Source organism: Pteropus alecto, unplaced genomic scaffold (genome assembly GCF_000325575.1).
Source record: "Pteropus alecto unplaced genomic scaffold, ASM32557v1 scaffold21, whole genome shotgun sequence".
Lineage (NCBI taxonomy): Eukaryota > Metazoa > Chordata > Mammalia > Chiroptera > Pteropodidae > Pteropus > Pteropus alecto.
Window position 1 is genome coordinate 25,719,108 of NW_006436282.1, and position 17,691 is coordinate 25,736,798.

The 17,691-nt window shown below is 47.5% G+C and overlaps 1 protein-coding gene across 1 annotated transcript in view; it reads right to left on the reverse strand.

Moving 5' to 3' along the window:
* Window positions 1-17,691, reverse strand: part of AOAH (acyloxyacyl hydrolase) — a 131,908-nt gene that overhangs the window by 69,415 nt on the left and 44,802 nt on the right. Inside the window, exons 6-11 of the mRNA XM_006912066.3 lie at window positions 17,053-17,123; window positions 12,884-12,944; window positions 11,683-11,753; window positions 10,814-10,862; window positions 8,970-9,018; window positions 7,062-7,156 (exon numbers count right to left, since the gene is read on the reverse strand). Coding sequence (XP_006912128.1) covers window positions 7,062-7,156; window positions 8,970-9,018; window positions 10,814-10,862; window positions 11,683-11,753; window positions 12,884-12,944; window positions 17,053-17,123 — 396 coding nt within the window. The remainder of the gene's footprint in view (window positions 1-7,061; window positions 7,157-8,969; window positions 9,019-10,813; window positions 10,863-11,682; window positions 11,754-12,883; window positions 12,945-17,052; window positions 17,124-17,691) is intronic.

Below are 17,691 nucleotides of genomic sequence, written 5' to 3' on the forward strand. Positions count from 1 at the left end.
CTTGGATTGCCTCCCCCCGGACTATTATATGAGAGGAAAACGCATTTCCAACTTGTCGCTGAATTTTGGAATTCTTTGTGACAGCAGCTGAGCCTAGACCCGGCCTGATTCATAACCGGCTTTTTAAGAAGGCTGACCCGCCACCCTCTTTGCCGGCTCTCACACGTGCTACCAACATGAGACCATGAACTTCGCGCCTCCCTGAGCAACTTTCCTTTGGGATCTTTACCAGTCGGGCCTTGAATTCTCGGCTCGGTGCTGTCGTCCTCGACTGCTGCCTCTGACATCTTTGGACTTCGTGTTTTATAATGTTCCCCTTGATTTTCCCCTCAGGAATTACGGTTTAGCTCAGACCTCTGGCCAAGCTTCAGCCATTGCCTTTGGGAAATCACGCAGAAGCCGGTCTTGAATCTCAGGCACTTGAGAAGGCTGGGTCATCCCCATCCTCAGCCCCAAAGATTGGCATGGAGGGATTAGCTGAATCAACCGCGGAAGGAACGGTGTGTAACAACCAATTCCAACCATCCAAAATTATTATTTTTAAATGCCCAAATTTCCTCTTTCCCCATCCCGACTGACGTGAGATTCTAAGCATGTTCCCTGTGATGAGTCAGGCCCGGGAGACCCATTTTTTTGGCTGAGGAACTTGAGGGACAGTGAAGCAAAGTGGCAGATTTCATTAACCACGGGCAAGACATTGTGCCCGCTGTCCGCAGCACACCGGCTCGCACAGGTGCTGGGTGACTCGCGCCGCCTCCCGGTGAGGGCAGCTCCTTCACCTAAGGTGCCGAGAAGGCAGGCGAGTGGGCCGAGTCATCACGGACGCCTTTCAGAAATGCGGAGCCTAAACTATTTCCCTCTCGTGGTTTTTCATGACGACGAGTGCTGGTCTGTCTAGTGCCCGCAGGAGGCCGTGAGGGCGCGGATCACTGACGACTTCAGAAGGACCAGCCGGCGAGAGCATCCGACTTTGCTGGCAGCTCAGAAACTCGCACGCTCGCCCGAAGCAGGAAGGACAAGGTGCCGACTCATCGGGACTCCAGGCAACGGCCCGTGCGGCTTGTGCTTCCCACCGGGGACAGGGGACACAAGAACGTCCTGGCTCTCGTGACCCGGTCGCTGTTGGAGAAACGGGTTCGCCGTGGTGAACACGGCTCTGTTTTTCTGACGGAATAAACGAGGAGCGACTAGGTCCGAGGCTGCTCTTCTCACCGTTTGGCGCCCTTATTCTGCCAGCCTGCGAGACGTCTGCGGGGCAGGAAATGTCGTTTTGTCCAGTTTTACTAAACAGCAGCCTTTCCTCATCTTAAAAAAATATATGTCATGAGAAGGTACTCTCTTAAATACTTTTGCAGTTGACGTGACATTGACGTCACGTTGATTCCCGTATTTTACATGCATCGTGAAAATCGGCCGCTGTGCTCGATGGTCACTTTATGCTCGCTGATAAATTCAGGGACCTGGCAGGAGGACAGGTGTGCGAGACTCAGTAGGGACTTTGATACCTATTGCCCGTGTCTGGAGGCCAATGGAGTCGCCAAACCCGAGCCACAAACTCATCCCACAGACAGGAAAGAGGCGGTAAGGGCTTGAAAGACAAGCTGCTTTGCTTGTGGGCGAATATGCATTTTCTGCAGCCAGATTAAGGATTCATTTTGTCCTTGACACAGCGTGAAATTCAATCTGTGCCCACTTACCCTACAGACAACAGTCTGCCAGGGGTCGTTCTAAGATTTTAAAATAGTACAGGCAACAGTCTTCACTAGCAAAATAAACATGTGGGGAATTATGCTTCAGTCACTTCTCCCTCCGCTCACCCTCATCCCCAGCCCATCGCCCGATTCTGGTTCAGTGAAATGCAGCGTTTTTTTTCCCATTTTGGAAATAATTTTCGAGCAGATGGGGACAGAGGCAGGAGGGCAACATCTCTTGCTGGTCTCGACGGTCTCTCTACCTCCCTTTTTTTCAACACAACAACTCAAGAGGTGATTGTTTTTCCTTTGAAATAAAAAGAAAGGCAGCATGAAAGTGTTTTTTCAGATTTGCTCTTTGTTTTTTTCTGAGATCCTCTAAGTTGCGGCCTCTCATGTGACATGGAAGGTCATTTTGAACGTGACTCCTGAGGACATCTAGAAGAGAAGCTCCGGGCGTTTACGCTGGGCGAGGGCAGAACCCGCTTCCTGCCCCAGCCCAGCGAGCTCGGAACCCTTCCGTCTGCAGACCCGCCAGGGTGGTTCTTCACGCCCTTTCTGTTGAACTACAGATATCTTTCCAGATGAACACATCCTAATCTAATTAGCTGCAAACAGGCCTCCCGGGTGCCACACGGCTTAACCGGAGGAGGAGCAGGGAGAAGGGACCACTGCAGGGACGATCCTGGAGGGAGGCCGTGGCTTCCTTTCCAGTGAGCACGTTGGGGTGTAGCGGGGACACATTTGCAGGAGAGTTTGCTGCTTTACGGGGAGACGAGACAAAGAAATGTTGCCTGGTCTCATGAGGGAGTTGCCTACTTGCGTGTTTGCGTTTACCCACAAGGTCCGAAGCTCCTTGGGGACCTGGGTTCTTTTCCTCCTCACCACTGTGTCATCAGCCCTATCGCCGGGCTTGGCGCACAGTAGGTCTCGGGTTAGTGTGTGGTGATAAATTGCTTATACTTGCTACAAACGTTAAAAGCCAAACAACCAAACTGTGAGACATCTGAGCTCGGAATACCCCACAGCTGTCTGCCAGGCGCGGCTCTCACACCGAGGCTGACTCTCTGTGCAGACGGAGAGACTCCATAGATAATAAGTTTTTAAAATTGTAAGTTTTTTTTTTTTTTTTTTTAAAGAGTATGATCTGTAGTAGCCAAAAAATGGAACCATGAATCGGCTTAATATCCAGTCTTGGGTGAATGGTTTAGCAGATTATGGCTTGTATGCTCAAAAGGACACTGTGGAATACTGACGAATATAATAAGTATAAAGACTAAGTAGCAATGTCGATTAGTACTAACTGTAAAAAAGGAGAATCACCAGCTGCACACTTGCTATTCTGTGACAGCACAGGGGTGTGTGTGTGTGTGTGTGTGTGTGTGTGTGTGTGTGTGTGTGTGTGTGTGTAATGCTGGGAAAGAGAGAAAAAATACTGAGAAAAGATGCAGATGGTAGGGGGTGATTTCTTTTTTACTTCTCAAAATTGGTTCCAATATTGACTTTATACATTCGTTTTTTTTTTTTTTCTAAGAAGAATATTAAAAGAATATTTCAAAACCAATCTATCTTATACTCCAAAATGTTACCATGATTGGGCCTCTGGGTGGTAGTATCTAGTGGAATTTTAACAATTTGTTTATAATTTTTGTTTTTGCTTATTTTTGTCCATTGCCTAATCAACATTTATAATTAGATGAAAACAAGACAGCAAGTATTCACTCTCTTCCCTCTCTCGTTTCGGGTAGGTGGCCTTCCTCCCCACTGATCCGGAGCACGGCCACGTGACTCGTTTTGGCCAGTGCGTTGATGGGGAGCGTGATGCAGCGCGTGTATTTGTATGGAGGGCTTTGCCCTCTCGCACGTCTGCCATTACCATGAAAAGAACAGGCTCTGGGTGGATTACCCAACCGAGAAAAATGAGAGACATGGCTCAGATCCCAACCTAACTTTCGGCTTGGAGCCGAGACCAACAGCTCCTTCTAGAACAGCTGACCCCAGACGAGATATGAGTGAGTGATAAGAAATGATGATTGTTTTAAGTCACTAAGAATTGGGGTGGTTTGTACAGCATTATTTTGACACCGACTTGGTGATAAAGTTTCATTTTCGGCATCAACTTTCAAAGCAAAATGCCTCTCTTTTATTTTTTTTGTCCCACCTTCCTTTCCTGTCAAATGGTATCGCACAGAAGTGGCCCGGGCTCGGAGCGACGGGGCTAATTTTTAGCTTGCGGAGGAATGTTAATCTGAAGAGATGTTTTAAGAACCCTAGAACATCGAATACTTGAAATGCATGACAAAACGGCACTAACGCATACCATCAACAACATGATTAACATATTGATAAGACTCATAAATCTCAATTACCGTAATACTCCATTTGGATTCTGCATCAACCCTACCTACATCATTGCTATTTTCAAAGCCATTTCTCAAAACTATTTACTTGCTGCCAAAAGTGACAGCAGATGGGATGGGGTGGGAAATAACCCAAACCCAAGCCAGCGAATACTAATCTGCAGTATTTCAATTAGTTCGTTGTTGCAAATAGCAGATAAAAAATGTTATAATTCAAAGTCCAATCATCACGACTCCAGTATGGGACTGGCCGCTGGGCTTGCGGGCGTGATTTCTTGAAAGTGTCTTCTCAGAGGGTCTTTCTCTTCCCCAGAGACTTAGCACACTGCAGAGTGAGCTGTGGCTCTGGTGAGAGAGTGTGAGAATCTGTTCTCTCCAGGAGAACCCTAAAGTGAGAGGCGCCCCTCGCCTCAGCCTCCAAAGGCCAAGATGCGGAGTAAGAAGGACAAGCATGAGGACGTCGCCAGCCTGCTTAGCTGCCACCGCGTGAGTGGTGTCAATCTACTGTTGTCTGGTTTGAATCCAGCCTATGTTTCTAAAGTGTTTTCACAGCCATTTGCTCTCGAAGCACATGGTCTCACTAGAGATTATTCCTACCCCCTTTTACAAAGTTTCCAGTTAGGTGGCTTGTTCAGGATGACACTGACAAGAAATGATCTGACCCCTGTTAGCTGTGTGACATTAGGCAGTCTACTCACCCTCTCTGAGTACATGTCGTAAAGTGAGCCTATGCTGTAATAACACCTGCCTCAGAGAGCTTTTACGGAGGTTAAATAAAGCAACGCTTTAGATTTTCTTTAGCAGTTTTCCTTAGCTCTTTGCTGAAAACAAAACAAAATGATCCCCAAAATCTACTGTTACGATATTTTGGAAACATCATACGCATTCACTGTTTAGAAAGAAAGATATCCAGAATCCCCCCATCCAAAGACCCCAGGGTTAACATGCTGATCTGCAACCCTCCAATGATTTTCTGCATTTGCACACGCAGACACACTTACGTCACATATTCACAAAGACGGGTCCATACCTATTATTCTGTAACCTGCTTTTGCCCCTAACAAATGATCATAAATACATCTCTTGACAACGTGTCTATAATATGTATCTTAATGGTTGCATTTCGTTTTATGGATATAAGATAATTTTACATATCTAATCCTATATTTTTTATTTTAAATTTCTTTTCTCATTTTTGCTTTCATAAATAACTCTTTGATGAACACTCACATACAAAGATTCTTGAGCGAATATGCCTGATCAGTTTTAAAGGTAAATTTCCAGATGTGGAATTACTGGCAAAGCCACAAACACTTTCATGTCACTTTGTACATATTGCCAAACTGCCTTGCAGAGAAGTTCTAGCAAACTCTCATTGGTGATGAATAAACAGGCCCATTTTACCATATTCTTGCAAATACTAGCCCTAAAATGATAAATGATTCTTCGATGTCATTTTAATTTATGTTTCTTTGATTACTACTGAAGTAATCCATAATTGATATGCAAGAACTCTTTGTTATTAGAGAATATAAATCTTGTCTTATATGTTATAAATATTGTTGTAGTTTTTCATTTGTCTTTTAATTTTGTGAGTTTTTGACATTGCATAGATTTGAAAATCTTATGTAATCAAATCTAGTAATGATTTTTTTTTTCTTTTTGGCCTTCACCTTATATTATGCTCAGCGTGAACTAGAATACTTCTTAAAATAATTTCTCAGGAAGACATATGTCTGGTATGTTTTCTGAATCTTTGCCTGAGAATAAGTTTCTGTGGCCCACATGTAAGAACAATACCTTGGCAGTTCGAGTATTTTTGACACACAGTCTTTAGAGCTCAAAACTCCGTGGAGGCCATTCCACTATTTTCTGAAATTTAGTGTGGAGAGAGATGTCTGATGCCAAAAGGATTTTTCCTCATCGTCTGTAACCCGGTTGGTTGCTCGTTAGGCAGAATAACTCGAATATATTTCTTTGTGCTTGGAATAAAAAGAAAAAGCAAGACATGGGAGAGGCTTTTTTTTTTTTTTTTTTTTGGGCCTGGCACTCAGTGTGGGTTTTCGATTAAAGACAAAAGCTTTCCTCAACTCAAGAAAATGTCTTTATTATTTATTTGGTTACTGCTTCCTCTCTGCCTGATGTGTTTCCTCTGCTGTATTTTGTATTCACTTTCCAGAACTTACCCTGCGTGCCTCCTCTCTGAGCCAGCCAGCTGGCTGGCTGCTTTGCTCATTCTGTGTTCCTCGTTGTCCAACTTGCTGGTCAGTATCGCCACTGCATGTTCATGTAGGGGGGTTGTCGTTTGACCTAACAGTAGTCTTCCTTGATCTTAGAGTGTTCTTTTTTTTTTTTTACGGGCACCATCGCTTCTCGATTATCGTCAAAATCTAAATTTAGTATTTTACAGCGTCGCTCTTGCCTCCAGCAAGCTTTTTTTCAAACGAGCAGTCTTCTTTTGAGATCATAAGGGTTTTTTATAGGTCCAGATGTTTCCCTGCTTGTTCGTCGTTAGAGAAGGGACATGTACGTCTGCCCAATTTGGGAACTTGAGAGAGGTTCAGACAGAGCGTGTTTAGGTTCATGTCCAATAGTCTGAGAAGAAGGGGTCAAGGGAGAATGGGTCCCTCTCTTCTGTCGTTTAATTTCTCTGGATCAGAGTTTCAGTTTTCTAGGAGAGGGGTGAGGAAACCACACTCAGAGGTGGCTGTAGGATGAGGTTTTGCCCATCGGGCCAAAGCTTCCCTCCCACTCACAGGGGTGCCATCCCCCGACTCTAATGGGTGGGGCGGCTCTCGTGGTGAGCCATGTCTGGCAATGCTCTCTCATTTCTGCTCACATTGTTGGAAATGAGCTGATCCGAAATGGCTGTGGATGTGCCTTTTATGGCAGATTTTGCTGAGAAGGGAAATTTGCACCTGTTTGGAGTTGGCATCACATTCAGAGAGAGCAAGGGGAAACAAACACACAGGCCAGTGCATCCGGGATGATTACTGCCAAAATTACTTACCAAGGCCATCTGCGAAGCTGTGATCCATTCGGGAGAGATGCGGAAATGAGCCCCAGCTGAGTCTCCCAGCAGTATGATCCCCCTGGGCTGTGAACCTGGGTGGCATAATTTATTTGCATTATTTATGCTCTCAAGTAGTTTAAAGCCTCCAGATTGGGCAGTTAGGAGAGCAGATACCCTGCTGTGTGTTCCATGCACGGAGCATCGTAACAGTGACGCGCTGCCACTTTTTGTGTGCTCCAGATGGAGGGACATAGCATTCAGAAGCCGAATGAGATTTCTAGGCCATCGGAACTGCATGCTAAGCTGTACAGATGAAGGTGTGTTTCCTAGCTCAGCATAAAACGAACTGCCTTGCAACATCCTGAGTGAATGATGGATGCATAAATGAATCGAAACTTTGTCTGAACTCAGAAATATGCCCTGAATTTTGGTTCTGGAAATTGCTTTCTTGGAAAACACACCAATTTCTGTTATAATTCACTTTAAGAATTACTGATCTTATGGAATGACTTTGATTTTTCATAGGAGTTGTGGTCTTTTAAAACCCTTAATCCATATACAAAAAGCACTAGATGGATGATTCTGGCTGATTAATGGGGAGGTGGAGGGATAAAGGTCTCTGTGAAGCACTGTGTATTTGGGGGTGAAGGACCACTTAATCTAATTCTAAGGCCCATCTGCACAAATCATCCACCCATGGGTGATGGATGTGCTCTTCTGAATCCCTTAAGACCCTGGAAGCATCAGCAGATTCTCCCAGCGTCAGAGAGGAGCCCCCTCCCCAATCAGCCTCACTCCAGTGGCTTCCTGTCTTGGGCTTGTGACAGCTAGCTCTTGGCCACACAAAGGGGACTGAGAAGGCCCAGGGCATCTGGGAGGCGTTGGGATGCGGGGGGATCCAAGAGGCTTCTCACAGTGACCCCAGAGCCTCACACTAGGATTTCATTTAGACCCGAGTTTATTTACTCATTAGTTCGGTTGTTCATTCCTTCTTTTATTCGTCCAACAAGCATTTCTAAATTACATAATGATGCACTTTTCTCCCTTCCTGCTTCTCTGAGAGCATAAAGACAATTTTATGTTACATCGAGTCTGGGCAAGGACTGTATCGTGTCTGTCCGCGAAAACTCAGATCTGCATAGAGCCCTCACCGCTTAATAGGAATAGGTATTCAAGAAATATCTGTTGAATGAACGAATGAATAAATGAATGAATGAATAAAATGCTTCTAAATGTTAGGGAAAACCACTACCTAAACGTAAGACAGTGATGTTTCTACTTCGTTCGTTCGGGATGCTTTGGGCATCACCAGAAGCATGTTTTCAGTGATATGTAGGTAGTAATAAGTTGTTCCTGACAGCACTGGTAGCCCAGATGTCTGAGGCATTTGGGCATTTAGAATACAGAGCTTTCGCTCAGCCGTTTTTGGAACTTCAGTGGCTGTAACTTGGACGTTTCCCTCGAGTCACCGAGATATGCGTCTCTACTCCAGTTGACACAGGGACTCTGTCAGTACCAGCCCAGACATCCGACCTTGTAGTATATTGAGAAGGACATGAAAAAGATAAAAATAATTATCGCCTCTGCTTGCTTTCTTACTTGGAGAGGTGTTGAATTTATCTCGTTATCTATCCTGCAGCCTTTTGTAACATTATCATCCAAGTTTCCAATCCCCAAATATAGGAGTCGACTAAACAAATTCGCTTTTACTTTTTCTAGGTTTTTCCTCCTTTTTCTAGAATCTTTTTTTTTTTTCTGATTTGTCATGAACATAAATGTAAGTTGGTCACCTTTAAGTTGTACCATCAGGCGCTTCCTCGCCCGGGTGCCTACTGCCTTCGATCTGACTCGGCTTAGAAAAGAATGTCCTATTGTAATGAGCACACTGACGTTTACAATTCATACCTTCACAGAATTTCTTCTCATATGGAATGCCATCTTTTGGATCAACACCCTTTAAAAGAGAAGTGATAAGATTAGCAGTTTGCTTTTACATCTGTGAGACACCTGTACTAAATTCCCTCCCTCCCCCAAGGGCTTTGAAAGTCCAGAGGCAAATTAGGGGAGAAAACCCGTGGAAATCCCTTGCGCTCTTAACCTGCCGTGTCAACACTTTGCGTGAGTGAGCTGGGCTTTGAGAACCTGGAGGCGGGAAAAGGCGAGATCCAGAAACTGGACCCTCTCATTCCAAAGGATGCAGGGCGGGGTTCCGGAGTGCTGGGGGTGTCACCCCCCGGGAGTGCTGAGGCCCCACTGAGTGACTGGGTCACAAGGTAAAAAACTGAGCTGGAGCTCCAAGTGTCCCGGTATCTCCAGGGCCTAACGATTCATGAGTCTAGAGTAGCGATTTTCAATAGGGTTGTTTTTGTCCCCCACCTCCACCCCAGGGGACACTTGGCAACGTCTGGAGAGATTTTTGGTTGTTCCAATGCGGGAAGGGCAGGAAGGGAGAGCTACTGTCATCTGGTGCGTGATGGTCAAGGACGAGTTAGAACCTGCGTCCACTCTTGGTCGTGGGGGCTCCCAGCACACATTAAAGCATCAGAGATGCTGAGAAATCCAGAAGTAAAGAAAGCCGTTGGGGTTTCTTTGACCCTGAACTTGACTATAGGATCCCTCCCCCCCATACCTGTTAACAGCACACTCCATACTAGGGTTCTGGGGACACATTTTGGGAGATATTGAACTTGATGGCTGTAAAATCTCCTTTGGGTTAATGATTTTGTGATCCTGTGGGTTATTTTTCCCCTGTGGAAAGGGATAGGTGTGAAGGTGATGTGCTTCTCTGTCATAACTGATAAGGAAACTGTCTTTTCCTCCTCATGAAAAGGCAGTTTGACTAACGATAGGACGGGTGGGGGGTGGCTGGGGTTTGATCTGTCCTGTTCTCCATATCTCAGAAACCATGGACCGCAGGTGTCCTGGAGAGAGGAAAATATTTACACGAAATTTCTCCTCTTCATCCAAGCAGATAAATGAGGCAACTATTCAAAGGCGATTTATCCTGAAGCTGGGGAATCGTACACTCAGGGCTTAGCACAGTCCCTGCTGTGTGTGCGCTGGGAGCAGCTGGGAGCTACAGAGTGTTCGGGGTGGCAGGGGAAGCCAAGCTGCCCCGGAACACACCACCATGCGGCACTCCTGGTAAATCGAGAAAGAGGTCTCGATAGAATAATAGGACCTGAATTTCCAAGACTCCAGTAAGTTGTTAGAATGTCATTTATTGTCCTTGTTAATTATTTGCTTCCATTCTTGCTTTTGTATTTGTGTGATTTGGTATTCTCTTTCTTCACGAGGACCCCACGAAACCAGAGTCCGTGGTGGTGCTGTGCTGCCTGGCTTTCCTTCGCTATCCCCCACCTGGAAGCGGCGAGCCCATTGCTCACGGGGCACTGGGCGCCAGCACTAGATGCCCCGAGATGCACCTGCAGCATGATTCCCCCTCCACCTGACAGACTTGGCTGCAGGGGACGGGGGCAGCGAGCGGCAGGTTTTGGGGTTGCCACTCTCCGTTCAATTTCACAGTGTTCAAAACGGAATAAAGGGATCAGGTGCGGGTGACCTTCAGCGAGGCTTAAAGGGGCTGTGACTGAGGCAGCGTCGTCTCTCATTGCACCGCTGATAGCAAAGCAGGGGACGGTCACCTCAGTCTGCCATCTTCTCCCTTAGGTCTGCCTGAGGCAGGCGGTGGGGTTCGAAGCGGGGCAGAGAGTAGGAGAACGGGGTTAAGTTTGAATTTAGGGGCTCACCCAAATGCCATTGCAGTTGGAGTCCTGATGTATATCCCAGTCGTCTGGCCTAAGAAGAAAACATCAACATGGGTGTTTGGCATATACTGTCACCGAGCGAACGTCAGCTTCACGAACCAATGCGTAAATGAGCACTGCATTGTGTCATTCGTGGACCACAGGTCCTTCAAGGAAGAGTGACAGGAAGCACTGTGCGTGTGACACACAGAAGCCTCCGCTTGGCCTCTTTGCCATTTTCTTGGTCTCGGTCATTTGCGGGGAACTGTGGACCAGACCCCATCTCTTCACCTCTGACCCGGATCCGGACCTGCAGGGCTGTCGCCCGGTGCAGGGGCGTGTGAGGAACCAGCCTGCACTCTGTTTTATTTAGACAGGTGAAGCCATTAAGATGCTGCCGCTGACGTCCCTAACATCGGGTTCATTTGCTGCTTTGGCACTGTAGTCATAGCTAAGGCGACACATGCAGATTTTGGAGTCAGAGACGCGGCTGACTGAACATCAGCCCAGGACTAAAATCTGACCCGTGTTTCCCTGGGGAGCCCTCTCCGTGCTCCTGGAGGGGGGCTGCGTGCAGGAGGCTGGACGGACGTCCACCTCACCTGTCGCTCGGCTTTTTCTCCCACTAGACCGTAACTCCACGAGAGGAGGCCTATTACCGTTCCGTTTACCACCCAGCATGGTGCTGAGTGCTTGGCACTTAGTAGGTGCTCCATGACCGTTTCTTGGGCAAACGGTGTTCTGTTTTCACCGAGCTCTACTTCAGTCGGGACGCGGGGTCCCTCCTCTCTGTCAGCACGAATCCCCTAGGCCGGGAAAGGAATGAGGCCCCCTGTCCCCTGTCGGAGGCAGGTTTCAGCCGCGACAGTCACCTTCTGCCTGGGTACACCGTCCCGTCGCTGTCATTGCAGTCCCTCCCTCGCCAGTGGTAGCCACGCAGTGTCTGAAATCGAAGAGGACACACGGGAAGAGCTGGGTCCACCTCGCCATTCCCCACGACGGAGGGGCAGGGTCGGTGGGGGCGGCGGGGGGCGGGGTCGACATCTGCAGTTTTTAACCCAAACGCAGTCTAGGAATGCTGGAGATCGCGAAGACAATTAAGATTAATGTGATAAAATAATGTGTGAGGTGAAGTGTAAGGTAGTACCAGGGCCGGTAACAAGTGGGAGTGTGTGCGTGAATGTGCGCGTGAATGTGCGTATGTGAATGTGTGCGTGTGAATGTGTGTATATGTGCTGTTGGGTGTATGCCTGTATGTGGGTGTATGGGAGTGCATTGAATACACGTGTGCATGTGCGCACACATGTATGGTTATGTGTATGAGTGCTGTACGTGTGTGCACATGTACACGCACATGTACATACGTGTGTGTGTGTGTGTGTGTGTAATCCATAAGCGGTCCGACCATCCAACTCCTTGAACTTTCTCTATTAATCACTATTCTTCTCAGGCTCTTATCATTTGGTTTATCTGTTCAAATCATTAATCATTTTACTAGATAATTTAAAAATCTCTAGCTAAACTGGTTAATTATGTGGATTTATTATATGTTAGACCTGTCTGACTTGAAAGAATCAAGAATCATGACAATTTCAAACACTGTTTTTATTTCCTCCATTCCCAGGAGAAATATCTGAGATGTCACTAAATTTGGGGAGTTAGTGACATCTGTTACTTGCTTGTTCACAAAGAACATCCTGACATCCTAAACTACTCTAAATCAAACATTCACACTTGTATAAAGACATACACACACACTTTAAAAAACTAAGTTAAAGTAGGTTTAAGAACTTCCAAAATAATTCACAAGAGCTTTCATGATAATTGTAACCCCTATGGAGAGGGAACGGCTGGGAACGGCTTCGGGGAACAAAACACTAGGTCTAAGATCCACTTCGCTGGTCCATATATTAATGAAGACGCCGAAAAGCCCATAAACATCGTGAAGTGGTATGTTATCAAATTAATAATACCTTCGAGTGGAATTCTATCTTGTCTTATCAAAGGAAAGATATTTGTAGAAGGGATGGGGAAAGTCGGTGAACATCTGGTGAACGTCTTCACAATACTTACTGGAAAAATGCTGTATTTGTCTGAATCGACATCTTTGAATGGCACAGAATTTTCTATAGCTCTGGAAAAAAGAAAGCAGAATACCCGATAAGCTAAGGAAAAAAGAAACCGCGAAAACAAATAGAGACATTTTCAGGTATGGCTGTGTTGAGTTTATGTGACAGAAACCCATTCTAAAAATAAAATCAAGGGCTTCCGTGGTCTGAAAGAATGTCAGCCAGACTTTGCCAGACTCTGCTTTCCACCGACAGATTTCCTCTCTGACATTTAGCTCGCCCCTTATGAGGAACAGAAGTAACCGAATCGAAGCTTTAGAGGGCACGGGATATTGATGTTGAGATTCCCAGGAAAGGAGACTGTGTTTTTGGTCCAACGAGCTTGGCACTACAGGTTGAATTGGTGCCATTTTACACATTCTGTGAATGTGTAAGTCTCTTCTTAAATTTTTACTCTTAAAGACTTGAGAATCTCGAGGCATTTAGTTGTCATTAGCTGGCAATGACTTTCGCTCCCATTCATGGGCCTGGAAAACCAGGACTCTGATGTGACTGATGACCAAGATAATTCATGCCAAAGCCTCGGACGCCTTCCGGAGTGAGCATTCCCCCGTCGTGTCCTCACTACCAGATGTTTCCCAGCTTCGGATGGGCAGACACTGTTTCCCCTGTAGGGAAGTCACTGATGGGTGGCCGGGTAGTGCAGTCATGTGGCAGCGTGAGGCTCTCCTTAGAGCCCAGAATGTAGCGAGAGTAACAGGATCCTTTATAGGATTTATTAAATGTTCCTTGGAATCAAGAGCTTCTCAGCAGTTTTGAGAGTTCAAGGCACAGGGACTCAGCCTGAGCCAGCACGGAGCCTAACTGGCAGTGTGGTGCCTGCCTTGTGAATCCCAGGATGGTGGACCCTGGAAGTCCAGGTTCTAAGCCTCTTTGGAGATGACATCTCCTGTGAGACTAGATAGTTTCTTCCCAGGTACACTTCCTGGACAGCTGTTTTATTTTTCTGGCTGAGAAAAGACGGACATACAGACACATGCAGAGAGAAAGAGAGAGAGAGAGAGAGAGACAGAGTAGGACATATAGACACATGCAGAGAGAGAGAGAGAGAGACAGACAGAGAGACAGAGAGACAGAGAGACAGAGAGACAGAGAGACAGAGAGACAGAGAGAGAAGGTACGGACCTGAACCGCCATATTTTCAGTCTGAGAAAAGGTGCCGGTGACAGGTCTCGCTTTCGTGTGCCAAAGCTATCCCCGCCCGCCTTTGCCATCTTTGTGGTGAGAGTTTTGCCTTTGAAGGAAGTTAACCATGAGTTGTCTCTGGAAGTAGAAAGCTACTTCATTCAATTAACATTTATCTGCTTATCTTAAGGGCTCAAAGTGACTAACCAAAGCCATACATTCTAGACATGAGGGGGTAGATGGGTCACCCAAAGTAGCAATAACTGCAAATTACAGGCATCCTTGGAGTTCCCGCTGTGTCCCAGATATCATATCGGATACTAGGACTGGGTATAGGATGTATTCACTGTGCTGGAGATCTTTAATGACGGGTGGGGAAAGTAATGCACCAATTGGAAACTATAGTCCTATGGAAAGAGGCTGTAAAAGGGTTGCGCACCAAAAGAGAAAACATTTCCAACGCAGGACAGGAAGGAGGTGATCTTAAGGTGAAATCTGAGAGATGAGAAAGCGTTTTCCAGGCGAGCGATTGGTGAAGGGTACTCCAGTAGGAAGGAAACGCCCTGAGAAGCTCCTCAACATAGCTTTGGGTTCTGAGATTCGACTCTGGGTTTGGATCGCGGGTGCGCTCTCCGCTTGTTATGTGGCCTTAGGCAAATCATTTCATCCTTTTGTGCCTCTGTTTCCTCATCTGTAAAACGGGGCCAACATCAGTACCCGCATCCTGGGGTTGCTGGAAAGACTGAATGCAGCACGAGACCCGTGCCAGGCACTCACGGACCATTAGCTCTTTCGTCGTTACGTGCGATCGTAACGGTTATTCCAAGGATGGCTTCTAGGGCTGGGCAAACAGGAGTCAGGCGTCTCCATTCCACAATGATGGCGTGGCCGGGGGCCTGGGGGCTGGCTGCGTCTCAGCCTCCCAGCATCTTCTTTCACGTCTGATGTCACCCCTCCACTCCCCACGTCCCGATGCCCTCTGCATCCACCCCTATTCGTGAAAAGGGGTGTTGATACTATTTATGGGACTTAGGCCAGCACACTGCACAGCTGGTTTGCAGGAGCTCAGGTGGGCAGACTCTCGGATCTCTAAAAAGCGAGCCAGCAGCGTAGCCTCCCGAGATACTGTCACAGCAGACGGGAGCTGTTCAGCGCATTAGCTTCTGTATAGCTCATGAGATGAAGGACCGAAGAAGGTAGGAAAAGCGCCTCTGCTATGCGTGTTCACCGAAAAGTTATGACCGTGACCTTCTTACATGGAAAGAGGGTCTTTGCAGATGTTATCAAGTTGAGAAGAGGTCCTTAGAGTGGGATTAGAATCCAGTACACCTGGTGTCGTCCTTATAAATGGAAAAGAGAGACACGTAGGGGAGGTGGCCGTGTGTGAAGATGAAGCGAGGCACCTACAAGCCAAGGAGCACCAAGGAGTGACGGCCACCGCCGGAAGCTAAGAGGCACAGAAGGATTCCATCGCGTCGCGGAGGGCATCGCAGAGGGAGCAGAGTCTCAGAGGGACCCTGCGAACACCTCGCTTTGGGGCTTCCAGCCTCCAGAATGGGGAGAGGATACATTTTTGTTGTTCTAAGCCACCCAGTTCGTGGTATTTTATTACAGCAGACCTAGAAAACTAAAAGAGCCTCCCAGCCTGCCCCTCATCTCCGGGAGGTCTCAGCCCTACGCCCTCACAAGGACAGCTCTGCAGGATTAGGATGGGCTCAAGTGACAGGAACCGCCTGCAGAGAGCAAGAACGAAAGCGACAAGGGCCAGGGCGGATGGTGGGGCCCTGCGGATGCCTCGCTGCTGACGAGCATGACTTCGCGTCACTAAGACATCGCCTATCCGTGCAGCATCTGCACTCTGGCACCTGCCCTGGCGCATGAGCTCTGGGCAGGACGGGGGCCGCCCATCTGGAGCCTAGGAAAACGTAGTGCTCCCCAGTAGGTCTCAGGCCAAGCAGTCTGCACCTTAAAAACTCCCCACATGATTCCAAGGTGTAGCCGTAATTTAGCCTATACCTTGAGTTTAGGCATTAAGAGGCAGCATTGCCCAGGGGCCGAGAATGTGGATGTCTCCAAAGAACACGTGGGTCCAATGCGCCTGGGGTGGGGGCGGGTATCTTGGGTCCTCGGCAGCTGGGACAAGTGATTTCTTTAAGACTCAGTTTCCTCCTCTGTGAAATAGGAATATTAATGATCCCCACCCTATGGAGCTGTTGTGAGAACTAGGTGCACAAATGTCCTGTGAGTGGAATGCAGCACATGGCACCGAGGATGGCGTCCAGACACTACCTGGTGGCAGCCGCAGCCCCGGCCAAATGGGAAGCAGCCGAGTGGAAGGCAGAACCATGCTGTTTGGCCTCATCGTCCACTGTGCCTTGCAGGACACCGTTCTCTCTTTTAATGTCTTTGGATGGTGATGACCGTATCGACCAGCATAGCCTCAGACTCTGCGTGGAGCTGGAGTACGGGATTAAAGCTGAGACAGGATGGCCTGGGGACTCTGAAGAGTGTCACTGTATTTGGAAGCCTGGTCATCATATCTCAGCCAGATTTTTAGTCAGTTGGTCGGGCTCAGTGAAAAAGCGGTCCCTTTCCAGCCTGGGAGTGCCTTGCTCTAAAGACTCTCAGAGTCCCCGCCGTGATGAGTTGCCAAACTTGTCTGTATCTTACACAGCAAGGAAGGGCTGTCCCCAGGTGTGGTGCGAGTGTGTACCGAGCAGCTCAGAATCTCACCAGCAGGCTGTGTCCCAGCCCCAGGTATAAGCCAGGTTTTGATGCCCAAGGATACTGGTACCCAGTGTATTTCCAAAATAATTTGTTCAGAGCTAATTTGTCCTCTGGTTTCTGTACAAGTCATGAATGAGAAACACTTTCATCTCGAGGAAGATGCCTTTTAAATTTGAACATCACTTTGGGCATTAGAAGACAAAGGACAGTCACAGATGCCACCCCATGCCGTGCGCAGGAAGGGAGAAATGGTATACGTACAATTTGATCTTCTGACAGATCTTGACCAAAAATGGGAGCGAACAAATATCAGAATCGCTTCTGGAATATTTCTGGAGAGAGAGAGAGCGAGAGAAAAAAAAAATAACGCAAAGAGCTGTTTAGTTCAAGGAACGGTTCCCCGACTTTTAGAGGACCTTCTTCTGAGGGCACCAGAGTCTGGATTTCTAGTCTCCTTCCTCCAGAATCTGGGCCGTTTTACTTAATTAATTTTACCTCTTGTCCCTGTCCCTACACTCTATACCCGTTCCACCTCCGTGCCTGTGTTCGTGCTCGTTCCTGATGGATGCCCCCTCCTCGTCACCAGCCAGCGATTCCCACCCTCGCCGGTCCTCCACCTCGTCCCCAAAGAATCTGGCCCGCCTTGGGCCAATCTCCTCGGATGACAAAACTCCTCTTCTCCCTCATGGTACTCCAGGGCTTGGGAAAAGATTTGAAAACGAAGAACATTTTCGAATAGAAGAATTCCATCCTTTTGTGAGGTAAAATAAAGACTAATGGAGAGAGACGTGGCCGGGGCTTGGGAAGAAGGAAGAAGGAAGAGTGAAGAAGGAAGAAGGAAGAAGGTAGGAGGAAGGAGGAGGGAGAAGGGAGGAGGGAGGGGAGGAGGGAGGAGAGGGG